Source organism: Muscardinus avellanarius (assembly GCF_963383645.1).
Source record: "Muscardinus avellanarius genome assembly, chromosome: 1".
Lineage (NCBI taxonomy): Eukaryota > Metazoa > Chordata > Mammalia > Rodentia > Gliridae > Muscardinus > Muscardinus avellanarius.
The window spans coordinates 126547082-126560853 of NC_137786.1; the positions used below are offsets into that span (position 1 = coordinate 126547082).

Below are 13772 nucleotides of genomic sequence, written 5' to 3' on the forward strand. Positions count from 1 at the left end.
TATCATTGAGTTAATGATGCACTCTAAATGGATAAATTATCATATATGAATTATATCTGAATAAAGATATTTGTTGAATGGTATTTTAACATTTCACACTGACAAATTATTTTGATTTGATACTTGCCTCAAGTAAGAAACTCTTCTGGGAAATTAAATATTAATAATTTCATTTAATCCTTCAAATATCTGTCTAGTAGAGGTACAATTGTTATAACCACATTGTGGGTAAAGCAGAGACAAGTTAAATAAGAGACTCATTCAAATAAGCAGTTTAGCCATAATTTGAACTCAGGCCTTTCTGGTTCCACAGCCTAAGTTTCGCTGCAGGACCAGGCCTGCCCCTCTGTTTGGCAGTTGCTTTTCAAAGTGCAGGACTAGAGGGCAGAGGACATGAAGAAGAGATGTGATGTGTTATGGCCAGATACAGAATGTCCCCTTGTCACGAGTCAGCACGATGACCCCATGGAGAGTCCTGAAGAGTTCTCCAGTTAAAGGAAAACTCACCCCAGAGCCCGTGGGGTCCTTGGCTTTTGTGGTGAAAAGAATTTCAGCACACGCTGGTCAAAGAAAAGGTAGAGGTTTATTAAGGAAAATGAGAATACACATTCAAGAGAGAGGATGGGCCAGCTTGAGAGCATGAGAGGCCCCAGGGGTCTTTGGGATCCTTCCTTTATAGGGGTCCTGGGAGGAACTAGGGGCACATGGCTGGGGTAGCACTGGGTGTTATCTGACCTTGTCCCTCCTAATGGGTTCTTTGCTTATTAGGCATCACAGGTGCTTCAGGTGGGTAGAGGGGCAATTATGATTAAGGGTGTGGGCTCATTGAGGCTTCCTGCCTAAGTAAGACAGAATACACTCTACAGGATGGAGTTAGATTATGAACTTTCCAGATTTTAAAACTATATGTTTCTTTTCTTCTCAATTCACCTCCTTTTTACCTAATGTTTTATTTCTTCTACCTCACCCTGAAGAGCTCATGGTTGATATAGTTAAGTCATGAGGGCTGTAATGTCATCAGTAGATAAACTATAATGGATTTACCTGGGTAGTAACCTAGGCCTAGGTGTGGCTGGAGAAGGTGGGTTCCTGGAGGTGCGTCTTTAGGGATGGTGCTTGTGTCTTTGAATCCCCTTGCTTGCTTGCTCTCTTGCTTCAGACCCCCGTGATGTGAGAATGAAGCTTTGTGCTCTCTCTCCACTTCCTGCTGCCATGCCTTGAGCTTCAGACCCTGGCCTCACATGGACTGAACCCAGGATTTCCAAAAAACTGTGAACAAATTGTTATGGTTTGAGAAACTGTCCCCAGGGATCTTTGTTAGACTCCTGGGAATAATTTCCCGAAAACTCCCCAAAGAAACAAAAAACCAGAAAAACAGAAAAAAGCGTGGGTTCTTGTCCTGAGCTAAGGATAAATACACATTAGCCCAGACTCTTGGTGAAGATTTAAAGTTTATTAAAAAGATAGAAATACAGAAGATAGTTACAGCCTCATGCCAGAATGGCATGGGGGTGGTGGTGGTTCAAATGAATGCCCCACCAAAGATACAACATGTGGACCGGAATTTTTATACCCATGACCTCCATCTTGTTTACATAATTCTGACGTAGTAAACATCCCTGTAAGGTTCCTCCCCCAGCAAAGTGTGGCAAGGTGTCTCCTTACATGAAGGGAAGGTCGACCCCTCCTCCCATCCTAGATTATCCAATTATTATGTAACCCTGTATTTATTTATTTATTTATTTATTTACTTACTTACTTATTTATTTATTTATTTATTTATTTTGCGGGTCTGGGGATGGAACCCAGGGGCATTTGACCTCCGAGCTACACCCCAGCCCTATTTTTTATTCTTTATTTTGAAACTGGGTCTCACTGAGTTGCAGAGGGCCTCACTAAGTAGCTGAGGCTGTCTGCAAACCGCGATCCTCCAGGTCTCAGCCTCCCGAATGCTGGGATTACAAGCGTGTGCCACCACGCCTGGCTTAAACCTGTCTTTAGAATGAGGATGAGGAAGTCTAGTTCCCCTCTCCTATAGACTTGCTAATTGCCTTTAGCTAGGTTAATTTACATTGGAATAACTGTCTGCTTCTAGGCAGAAACCAAGTCCTTTCATAGATTTGCTCCTCACCCAATTTTTGGAATATATTAATAATCACACTTTCTCAAATCTTCCTAGGCCATTCCCAATACTGATACATTCTCCCCTCTGTCTAGTAACTTCCTGACACCTGTCAGGCCAAAGGTAAATATAGAAAATACATTTTGACTTTTACAATTTTACAAACATTTAACATGAGCTCAATTTCCATTAATTTTCCCCTCATTTCTATCACATGAATGTACACCTTAGCAGAAGAATAAGGATGTCGAGTCGGTCATGAACTGCTTCTAGCTGAACAGGGACGAAGTTGGGGGCCCCAGATTTAGGGTGACATTCATGCAGGGTGGTGGTGAGGGAGTCAGATGGGTGAGTATGTCTCTATGGCCATCCAAAGGGCTTTGATAGATGTTTCTCTTTGGGTCTGCTCATACCACCATCTGATGTCTAAAAGCTTCAAACCTATGAGACAACACTCACAATACAGGTTAAGCATGAAAACCTAAACATAGCACTTAAATGAGAAATTAAAACCTGTTTTGCTGACTTAGGCTGAAACACAAAAGTGGGATGTATTTAGTTTATTTTGCGCCACGTGAATCCAGAAATTAGTGCTGTGGAGACCTGAAATAGGCTTTGGGGCAATTTGAATAGATTTTAGATGAATTGATGAGTACCAGGTCACCTGGACAAAACAGAATTTACCCTTTTCCTCTGGCACTGTTTGGAGTTTACTTAAAACTTGCTGGTACCCTGAGAACAGGGTAACATTGTTATCTAGGACTATGTCCCAGCCAGAAAAGATCTAAAAGTTTTCCCTGGCATATGAGTGAAACCAAGCTGCCAATCTTCACCTGGACATGTGTCCTAGATTGCTTGCCTGGTGGACTTAACAAGCTATTTTTTGAATGAATTTCTAAAGCAAATTTCAAATCCCTGTATGATACAATTTAGTCTCCTGTAACTTTTCTCGTAAACAATCTTGAGGCCAGTTTTAAAGAATTATTATAGACTTTGTGGTCTCCCGATTTCATTGCCAAAAGTAATCCTCTAGCCTTACTATCCATAGTACACCCCTGCTGCTGAACTCTAGCACTTTTCTCTTGGGAATATATAAGTGGTAGGCTTATTAGAGACCTACACACTTTTAATAATCCATCTTCATCACATATGCAAATAAACAAAACACAAACACTCTGCAACTTGTTTTAACCCTCTGATATTTCTATTCTGGTCCTTCCTTTCCCATTTTGGACAATCTTAGGATAAACCTTACAATATGCTTTCTTAGTCTCACGAAATTTCCTTTTTTTTATTTACCAAAATATAAAGAAGTACATCTTTAGACTCTCTACAGCTGTCTTTTGTTGTTACATACATGCAAACCCAAAAATAAAAAAATACCATTTAATAATGTTGTTCATATACCAGCAATTTAAAAAAACCATTTAAAGGACTTAAGTGTTACTTTAAACCTTATGAAGTTAAGAGCATTTTAAAACATTGCATTTTGTATTTCCCCAATTTAATAGTTGAAGACATTAGGTAAATGTCACTAGCACTTTAAAACCTTAATTTTGCAGGATAACTGTCTCATAGATTACCACAGAAATACATGACATTAAACTTTATGAGTGTCCTAAAACATTAATTCTGTCAAAGAGAAAATGACTATTTAATCACATCTCACAGGGGTCTAATTGCACAGCTTTTTAGGAGTTTACATTTTAGCTAAGACTGGTTGAAATTAAAAAAAAAAAAAAAAAACGAGCAATAACTTTAGTGACACCAGCATAAAGGAAAAAGAAGTTGGTTTCCTGAGAGGAGCTGAAATCTCTAGTTTAACTGAGAATGGGAGAATTGGAGGTCACCCTGGAGGCCACAGGCTGCAGGCTGAGTATTGGGTAAAAAAAAAAAAAAATAGTTTGGGGGCTGGTTTGAGCTGCCCCCCAACCCTAGCTAAGCTTTTGGACCCTGGGCTGGGAAAGAAGGGCAATGCCTTAGATCTGCCCTCCAAGATCTCACTGTGATTGCCTAAGGCTCTTTAGTCTTAAAACTCAGGTGGTTGGAGTTGGGAGGAATCACTGGGAACCTAGGTCTGGGGATTCCAGTTCTCTCTGGAACTGGGGGCACTCAGCCATTTAATGGTCCCCCTTGCCCTGTGAGCCAGGCCTCGGAAGGCCCTTTTTGGCTTCATGGTTGAGGGCATTTATGCCAGGAATGCCCTTGTTCTCCACCCCTAAAACAGACTTGAGCCTAGGCTTCTGTGCTCAGCCAGACTTCTTTCATGGCTTTTGCCCCTGTCTTTCCCTTTTCAAGTCCCTGTTAAACCTAATTGGCAGCCTGCAGTAGTAATCTTTGTCTTAAGGATGACCTCCCCTTCTACCGGATAAAAAATTGACTAAGACTGCCAGCACCTATTGTTTGAGTTGGTGATGTAGCCTCACACCTCAGCCCTTAAGGAAGAACTACATATGGATAGACTGAATTCTAAACTCTCCCTCCCCACCCTACTGTAGCCAAGGCTGCCACAATTGTTTCAACCCTGCAACCTTTAAAGAAATCTGGGTGGTCTTGAAGGTTAAAGAACAGCTGAAGATAAGCTACTTCCATCTATCTTTCCTCCTTTTAAAAAAAATAGATCTAGTTGCCAAATAGTGTTGTAATTTAAACCTCCCTGACGGGGCCATGTGTCTCCATCCCCCAGCGCATACTTGGGTACAGAAAAAAAAAAAAAAAAAAAAAAAGGTTTCTTTAGCGTTTTGGGATCAAACTTTTCCCAGTTTTGGAGAACACATGCAAGTGGAGATCCGGCTTTCACTGTGGATTGCTGGGATCCCATCTGAGAGAGAGAGGGTGGGGTTTTAGTGGCCTGTCTGGGCAAGGTCACCCCCCCTTCCCAGAGCTTCTCAATCTAAAACCAATTACCCTAGCATTTAGGATATTGCTGGAATCTCATTTAAGACAGAGAGGGTATTTTGTGCTCAGAAGGTCATCCTCCTGTCTCTGCACCCTGTGTGTGGGGGCCTTGAGGGTGGCCTCATTTCCCACCAGTTACTGCCCACTGGGAGGGTATTAAATGGGAAGGGGCTTTGCCACCCTTTCCCCTTGCTCCATATTCCCCTGTCATATGAGGAAGTCCTAGTTCCCCTCTCCTATAAACTTGCTAATTGCCTTTAGCTAGGTTAATTTACATTGGAATAATTGTCTGCTTCTAGGCAGAAACCGAGTCCTTTCACAGATTTGCCCCTCACCCAATTTTTGGAATATATTAATAATCATACTTTCTCAAATCTTCCTAAGCCATTCCCAATACTGGTACACAAATACATTTTCCTTCCTCTAAGTTGTGTGGTCAGTCACTTGGGAGTATAGTAGTGAGAATTTTGACTAACATGCTGCCTTCAAGAAGCTCCCAGGCTAAGTGATGTAATTATAGGAAGCAATTGAGATGTACTGTCCTAAATACTGACTGATAGACTTCTGTGCTCACAGCTCCAGGCTAATGCTGCCCTCTGGCCATTGCTCTGTGACTCCATGAAGAAGTGACAATACTGCGTCAGGATCAGGGAATCTCCCCAAACAAGTCCCTCCCCACTACTGTCAACTCATCTACTTGACTGCTCAAGCAGACCCCAGGGTCATCCCTGGTTTTCTTTCAGCAATGCCTATTGTACCTGAAAGCTGTACTTCAAACCTTTCTGCTCCTCCCTCCAGTGCCCCACCCAGTGCAAGTCACTGTCACATGTCCCATGGAGGACTGTGTTGGCCCCCTCCTGTTTACCCTCACAAAACATTCGGTATCCCTGAACTAAAGAGCTCCACTGAGAGACCTGGTGTAAAATAACTCAAAGGCATGAGAGGAGGGAGTTAGTCCTCACAAGGTGCTAAAGTGATAGGAATAATATGTGGGTTCTCAAGTGTGCAGACAGTTCTAGAATGTGGGGTATGTGTGCATGAATAGGGATTGAAGCTAGAAGGGACAGATCAGCTGTTTGTTTAGGATGTGTTTGGCTACAAGTCATGAAAATACCTGAGGAAGAACTTCAGTCTACTGTATTCACCCCTGACTAAACCCCCAATAAGGATGGCAGCAGAGGAGAACATGTGGAATCAGGAGTGAAGTGCAATGAACAGAAAAGTCTCAAGGCCTCTGGCTTAAAAGGACTCCAAGACCCCAGCAGATGGGGACATCTAGGCAAAGAGCCACCAAGACCGGTCTATCACTGGTGCAAGCAGAGTAAAAAGATCCCTAATAGAACACTAGGAGATGGCTGAAGGAACTGGGGATAGAGAAGGGAAAAGGCATGCTATATCAGGCATGCGCCTAGTCTTTGTCCTAAATTCCTGGAAAGGAGTTGCTAAGGCCTTGGAATTGTCCAATGATAGGAACGTCTGTTATTTATGATGGGCCTTGATAGTTTATGCTATCTAGAACCCTAGGTAGTTTCAGGGTGGGGGTGATTAAGGGGCTGCAAGTTAAAAAATTGAACCAAGTTAAAAAATAAAAATTGGAATTGAGTTACTGTTGGTAGCTGATGATTCAAATCATTCGTGATTACATAATGATGCCCCAGTAAAAATTCAAACTCCCCCAAGCTTGGTGATGTATATCCATGTGGTGTGTGTGTGTGTGTGTGTGTGTGTGTGTGTGTGTTTGGCGTGGGGTTCCTGGCTTCTCAGGAAGAGGACATGGTGGCTTCTGGTTTAGGACTCTCCCAGGGCATTGCTTCTTTTGGTTGGTTCTGATTTGTATCATTTTATTGCTATGATAAGATGGTAGTAGCTCATATAACACTTTTTTGGGGGGTATTGGAGTTGGAACCTAGGGCATTCTACCTCCAAACTATACTCTCAGCCCTTTTCATTAAATTTTGAAACAGGAACTTGTTAAGTTGCTCAGACTGCCCAATACTGGGATTATAGGCATGTACTACTATGTTCAACTTGTAGTTCCTATCTTTAAATCATATACATATACACAAAGAACTTAAAAAAAATTTAAGAAAAAGAACTTTAAAAAAAAGAACTTAAAAAAAAAGATTTAACAAAAAAGAATGGAACTCCATTTTCTTATACTTATATCAACACCATTTTCTTATATAGAACACCATTTTCTTATACTGACATGTCTCAATACTAAATCAAATATTTTAACTGGCTCTAATGGATATTCCAAAATAGATGAGGTTCATTTCAGGCATCTTCCAAGGTCCTTTGTGGCTAACTCCAGCTCCCCAGGTCACACTGACCTGGGGTACAATTCCTCTTAGATTATTTACACTAATTAAAGATAGTCAGTGTATTCAGCAGTACCTGCTGCTCAGGTAGTCCAGCCTTGTAAGCATCGGAGAGATGCTTAATCCATTTTTTTTAGGTTTAAGAAAACAGAGAAGGAACGTCATCATCCCTTGCCCCTTCCCCGAACACTGCAAAGTTCTGAGGCTTTAGCAGCCACTTCACTTCTCCCCCAGCTGACACAGCAGCATTGGTCCATCCTGTACCCAGCCTGCCGCATGCACCATGCTGCCTAGGTACCTGAGATTAGGGGCCCTCTTCATCTGTCTCTCTGAATCAAAGTCAATTATCAACATTCCTGGGTGTTACTTTATCATCCCTTTTCCTGAGAAGCATAGCTTCCTAGAGCAGAGCTAGGAACAATAGCCAGACTACAGACAGCAAGCTGAATATAGCCCATGTTTTTGTATGACCAGTCCTTAAAAACCAGAGTCTGCTTACTCAACTTGAAAAGGGGCCCAATGAATTGAAGACAAGTTGTTGTGTGAAGGAAAGATAAATTTACAATACTAGCAAACCTAGAGATAGCAGGCCACTGTTACTCTCCTGACGGCCATCTTAACTCAGAACAAGTTTCAAGCTCCTTTTGTCCGTAGGCAAAGAGAAAGAATGAGGGTTCAGGTCAGGAAAGGACTGATGACCAGAGACTCTAGGGGCCTTGGCAGTGCTCTGGAATAGGATGTGGTAATGTCCCTGGAAATCCTGAAAATGTCTTAATTTTATCTTGGTGGCTTTAGCCTTGAAAGGACAGGAGATTGGGTTAAGTTTAGGAGAAATCAATCTTGTAACACCAAACCTGGACAAATATTCCTTAAATAATTAACAAATATATGCAGAGATCAAGCACAGATAAGGCAGCAAGCTTTTCCACCCTATTTTAGTTACCTGTTGGACACTTTTGTAGTCATGAGCAGAGTCAATGCTTTCAGCAAAAGTGGCTTTCAAGTCCCTGAAAAGTAACCTAGGCAACTATTATCACCCTAACACACATAGCCGAAGTGTTAAGACTAACCAGATACTGCTGGGCCGTGTGACCTCCACAAAGAGCAATGTCTAAAGTCAACTAAAATCCAAGTGTAGCTAGGATTTACTTAATTTCCCCTTAGTTACACTGTGAGTGAAAAATGGCTCTTAAATTTTTAAATAATTGGGGAGCAAATCAGAAGATTCATCTTTGGTATTAAAAACAGTATTGTGCTCTCTCTCCCAAAGTTTGTATGTTGAAGCCCATATACTCCAATAGGGCCTTCAAGGAGATAACTAAGATTCAATGAGCCGGGCGTGGTGGTGCTCGTTTGTAACCCCAGCATTCAGGAGGCTGAGACTGAAGGATGGCAGTTCACAGACAGCCTCAGCTACTTAGTGAGGCCCTCTGCAACTTAGTGAGACCCTGTTTCAAATAAAAGAATAAAAAATAGGGCAGGGGATGTAGCTCAGAAGTCAAATGCCTCTGGGTTCCATCCCCAGACCAGCAAAAAAAAAAAAAAGATTCAATGAGACCATACAGGTGGGACCCTGATCCAATCTGGCCTGTATTCATAAAAGACAGTGGGGTGTACATACACAGAAGTCATTGAGATGGACACAGTGAGTGGACAGCCATCTGCAAGTCAAAGACAGAAGCCTTAGGAGAAACCAGACCTGCCCACACCGTGATCTTGCACTCCAGCCTCCATGACTGTGAGAAGTAAATGCCTGTTTTTTATGTCTCCTATCTGTGGCACTTGCTATGGCAGCCTGAGCTAATATATTTGGTGACACATAATACATGAATTCCATATTCCAGAGTCCCTTAATAAAATTTTATTGGAACACTGCCTTATTCATTTAAATATTCTGTAGCCATTTTCTTGCTACGTGGCAGCTGAGTAATTGTGACAGGGATGCATGACTTGCAAGGTCAACAGTATCTGCTACAGGCAAATCCTATTTTTTAAATAACAGCTCCCTTGCAACAACATGTTTACGGATTAACCAAGCTGTCTCCCAGGTCTGGAAAGGACAGATAGTGTGGCTGAAACACCAACCACTGACCCAGCACTTTCATGATGCATCGCTCCCCACACTTCTACACTGCTCAGTAAACAGATCGCAAATTAGCAACCTGCAGACCAAATTTAACCTGCAAATATGTGCTTGGCTGCCTAAGTGACTTTTTAAAATTTGACTTGGTTGGCAACTGAGTGGGCGAGTTCACACAAGTTATCTGGGTTCCTGACTCTGAAAAAAAGTTGATCTCCTCCCACATGGCAACACTGCCTAGGGCTGTGGGTAAGACAGGGTACACACTCCTGGTGTGTCATCCCCACCACTGCCTTATACCCTGCCCGCTTCCCTCATGATGTCATCTGCCTATGATTTAACCTATGCCTACTCTGCTTATCAAATACCCCGCCTTGACCACACCCAAACTCTTCCTTCTGAGGCTCCTCATCACTAGTGCCTACCACGCCTATGATACAGCTGGAATTCCAGTATAAGTGTTTACCCATCTTCCTGAAAGCACAAGAGCTTTGCTGTTGGATGAAACAGTTCCTTTTAGTTCTCCTTTTAGTTCAGCCTTTTAGTTCTCCTTTCTCAATTACTGCACAAATCTCCCTGGCCCAGGGCTCTCTTCCATCTCAGCTAGGAGATGCATGGTTAGAAGGCTTCCAGTTCGCTTTTCCAATGTGGCCAAATTCTCAGCATATAGACTTTATTCTCCATTAAAAGCACTGAAGCAGCTGAGTGTCTTCAACTTATTCCCCCTGGTTCTTCTGAGTCTGTTCCAAGAGAGAAGTTCGTAGACTCCATGAAACAGAGTTCAAGGGGCCACACTGCCCGGCAATCTTCACGATGCTTCCACATGCCCAGCTTTGTTGTCCCTGTCTTGATCCTTATCTGGTATCTCTAGACCCAGGCGGCGCAGGGAACGTACAAAGAAGTGAGGGAGCTTGCTGATCAAGTGGAGCTCCTCCTTCCTGGATCCCAGAGCAGGCAGGATCAGCTGCCGGGCATGCAGGTGAAGGGGGATATGTCGAGCCTTTGACTGTGTCAGCCCCAGCTTCTTCAGGGTGCCAACAGGAAGCTTCTACACAAAGAAAAGGCAGACCCTTGAGATCAAGGCCACCCTTGCCCGCCCTTGCTCCGCATGCAAGTACAGAGGACGTCCACAAAAAGGAGCCACAACCAAGCCCCTGGACAGCCCAGTGATGAGCAGCCTGCGTGAGGGCCATATCTAGGAAGTGTTCAGAAACCACGTAAGAAAAAAAAGAAAACCATACCAAATAGACTTTTATTGGCCAATGTTCTGGCCTTCCAAGAAATTTCAGGCTGTCATATCAAAGGATGAAAACAATTCTACCATGGTTCTTTGGAGCACCATGAAAGGTGGGTGTTAGTTTCAGAAAGATCCCTCCCTTGCCCATAGCCTCTCAACAAAATCAGACTAAAAGGAAGCACTAAGACGTGCTAAGAGATCCTGCAGCTCCATAAAGACAATAACTGCTTCTGAATAGTCTAAAGCAAATAACCAGTGCAGTACCATGCCTGTGGAAAATCAACACCTCTTTGTTAAGACTCACTTTACGTTTTGTTTATGGTATTGGAGAATGAACCCAGCAACACTCTACCTCCAGATACAACCCCAGCCCCCCTTTTTTTTTGTTTTTGTTTTTATTTGAAACAGGGTCTTATTAGGTTGCTGAGAGTCTCACTAAGTTGCTGAGGCTGGCCTCAAACCTGTGCTCCTCCTGTCTCAGTCGCCCAGGTACTGAGATTAAAAGTATGCCAAGCCAGGCGTGGTGGCACACACTTGTAATCCTTGTGCTTGGGAGGCAGAGACAGGAGGATCACGCAGGTTCGAAGCCAGCCGCGCTGGCTTAAGAGACTGTTTCCAAATTAAAAAACAAAAGTATAAAATAGGTCTGGGAGTGTAGCCCGAAGGTAGAAGGGTTTCCAGGAACCCCAGTACCACCCAAAAAAAAAAAAAAAAAAGAAAGTAAAAAAAATAGTATGCCAAACCAGGCATGGTGGTGCACGCTTGTAATCCCAGCATTCGGGAGGCAGAAACCAGAGGATTGTGGTTCGCAGACAGCCTCAGCTACTTAGTGAGGCCCTTGGCAACTCTGTGAGACCCTGTTTCAAAAATAAAAAGACTAGCCGGGAGTGGTGGTGCACGCTTGTAATCCCAGCATTTGGGAGGTTGAGACCGGGTGGATTGCAGTGTGCAGACAACCCCAGCTACTTAGTGAGGCCCTCTGCAACATAGTGAGACCCTGTTTAAAAATAAACAATAAAAAATAGGGCAGAGGGTGTAGCTTGGAGGTCAAATGCCCCTGGGTTCCATCCCCAGACCTGCACAAATAAATAAATAAATAAATAAATAAATAAATAAATAAATAGGGCTGGTGCCATAGCTCGGAAGTACAATGCCCCTGGGTTCTAGTCCCAGTAAAACACACACACACACACACACACACACACACATACACACACACACACACACACGTATGTGTCATCATATCCAGCCAACTTTAGGATTTTTAACAAAAGGAAAGCATAAATTGTCTCCCTTATTCTGTAAAACACTGGGATAAACCAGTATTACCTGGGGAGCCAACTTATTCCAGTCTGAGTACTTGTGATCACCAAGAACTGGGCAATCCAATCCAAAAGATAGGTGAACTCGAAGCTGATGTTTTACTCCTTGAGAGAGAAATAGAGAGAACTTATGAAGAGATACAGAAACAACGCCATTGCTAGCATCTGAGTCAAATCATATTAAAGTACAGTAAAATGGCCCCTGTGATAAGGTATAAAAAATAATGTCACAAGTTATAAGCTATAAAGCAACAGCTAGTTTAGGAAGTAAACATTAATAATCTAGATAACCATTACCATGAACTTGGCATCTATCATTACACTAACTTTTTAATAACTTTACTACATAATGATTAAACAGTATTATTTAGCACATTTAAAAATATTTTTTGCCAGGCACAGTGGCTCATGCTTGTAATCCCAGTACTTGGGAGGCTGAGACAGGAGGATCACACAGGTTCGAAGCCAGCCTCAGCTACCTAGTGAGGCTCTCAGCAACTTAGTGAGACCCTGTTTCCAAATAAAATAGAAAATAGGTCTGGGAGTGTAGCCCGAAGGTAAAAAGCCTCTGGGTTCCATCCCCAGCACCACAAAAAAAAAAAAAAAAAAAAAAAAAAAAAAAATTGGTACTTTGGATTGAATCCAGGGGCATTCTACCTCCAAGCTACATCTCCAGCCCTTTTCATTTTTTACTTTGAAATAGGGCCTAAGTTGCTGAGGCTGGCCTTGAAATTGTGATCCTCCTGTCTGAACCTCCTAAGTACTGGGATTAGAGGTGTGTGGCACCATGCTTGGCAATTTTGCACATTTTAAAAACTGTAGTAGCAGCTGGGCGTGGTGGCGCATGCTTGTAATCCCTGCACTTGGGAGGCTGAGACAGGAGGATCATGCAGGTTCGAAGCCAGCCTCAGCTGGCTTAAGAGACCCTGTCTCCAAATAAAATATAAAATAGGTCTGGGAGTGTAGGCCAGAGGTAGAAGGGCTTCCAGGAACCCCAGTACCAAAAAAAAAAAAAAAAAAAAAACCTGTAGTAAAGCATACATAAAATTTCCCATTTCAATCTTTGTGTCTGTGTGTGGCACTGGGGATTAAGCCCAGGGGATTCTACCTCTGAGCCATACTCCCAGCCCTATTTTATTTTTATTTAGAAACAGGGTCTCAGTAGGCTGATAAGAGTCCCACTACTTGCTGAGGCTGTCTTCAAATTTGCAATTCTCCTGTCTCAGTTTCCTAAGTACCTAGGAATACAGGCATGTACCACCATGCCTGGCTTATTTTAATCATTTGTAAGTATACAGTTCAGCAGCATTAGGTCTATTCATTGTTTTAAAACTATCATCACCATCTATTTCTAGAATCTTTTGATCTTTCCAAATTGAAACTCTACACCATAAAACAGTGATTCTTCATTATTCCCCTATCCCCTCCACTTCAAGCTTTCAGCAACTACCTATCTTTCTGTCTCTATGAATGATTGCTCTATGAATGATTACTCTATTACTCTATGAATCTGATTACTCTAGGAATCATATGGAGCTGGGCATGGTGGTGCACACTTGTAATCCCAGTACCTGGGAGGCTGAGATAGGAGGATCACAGGTTCATGGCCAGTCTCAGCTACTTATTGAGCCCGCCCCCTCCAACCCCACTGCAACTTAGTGGGATCATGTTTCAGAATAAAGAACAGAAAATAGGACTGGGGGTATAGCTCAGAGATAAAATGTCCCTGGGTTCAAACCCCAGTACCGCAAAAAAAAAAAAAAAAAAAAAAAAAAAAAGGAATCACCTGTCC

General features: G+C 42.6%; 1 protein-coding gene across 1 annotated transcript in view; it reads right to left on the reverse strand.

Annotated features, from left to right (window-relative positions):
* Positions 1 to 13772, reverse strand: part of RPUSD4 (RNA pseudouridine synthase D4) — a gene marked incomplete at both ends in the record, with an annotated part of 34936 nt that overhangs the window by 13642 nt on the left and 7522 nt on the right. Inside the window, 4 exons of the mRNA XM_080719751.1 lie at positions 5779 to 5934; positions 8285 to 8348; positions 10234 to 10469; positions 11988 to 12085. Coding sequence (XP_080575877.1) covers positions 5779 to 5934; positions 8285 to 8348; positions 10234 to 10469; positions 11988 to 12085 — 554 coding nt within the window. The remainder of the gene's footprint in view (positions 1 to 5778; positions 5935 to 8284; positions 8349 to 10233; positions 10470 to 11987; positions 12086 to 13772) is intronic.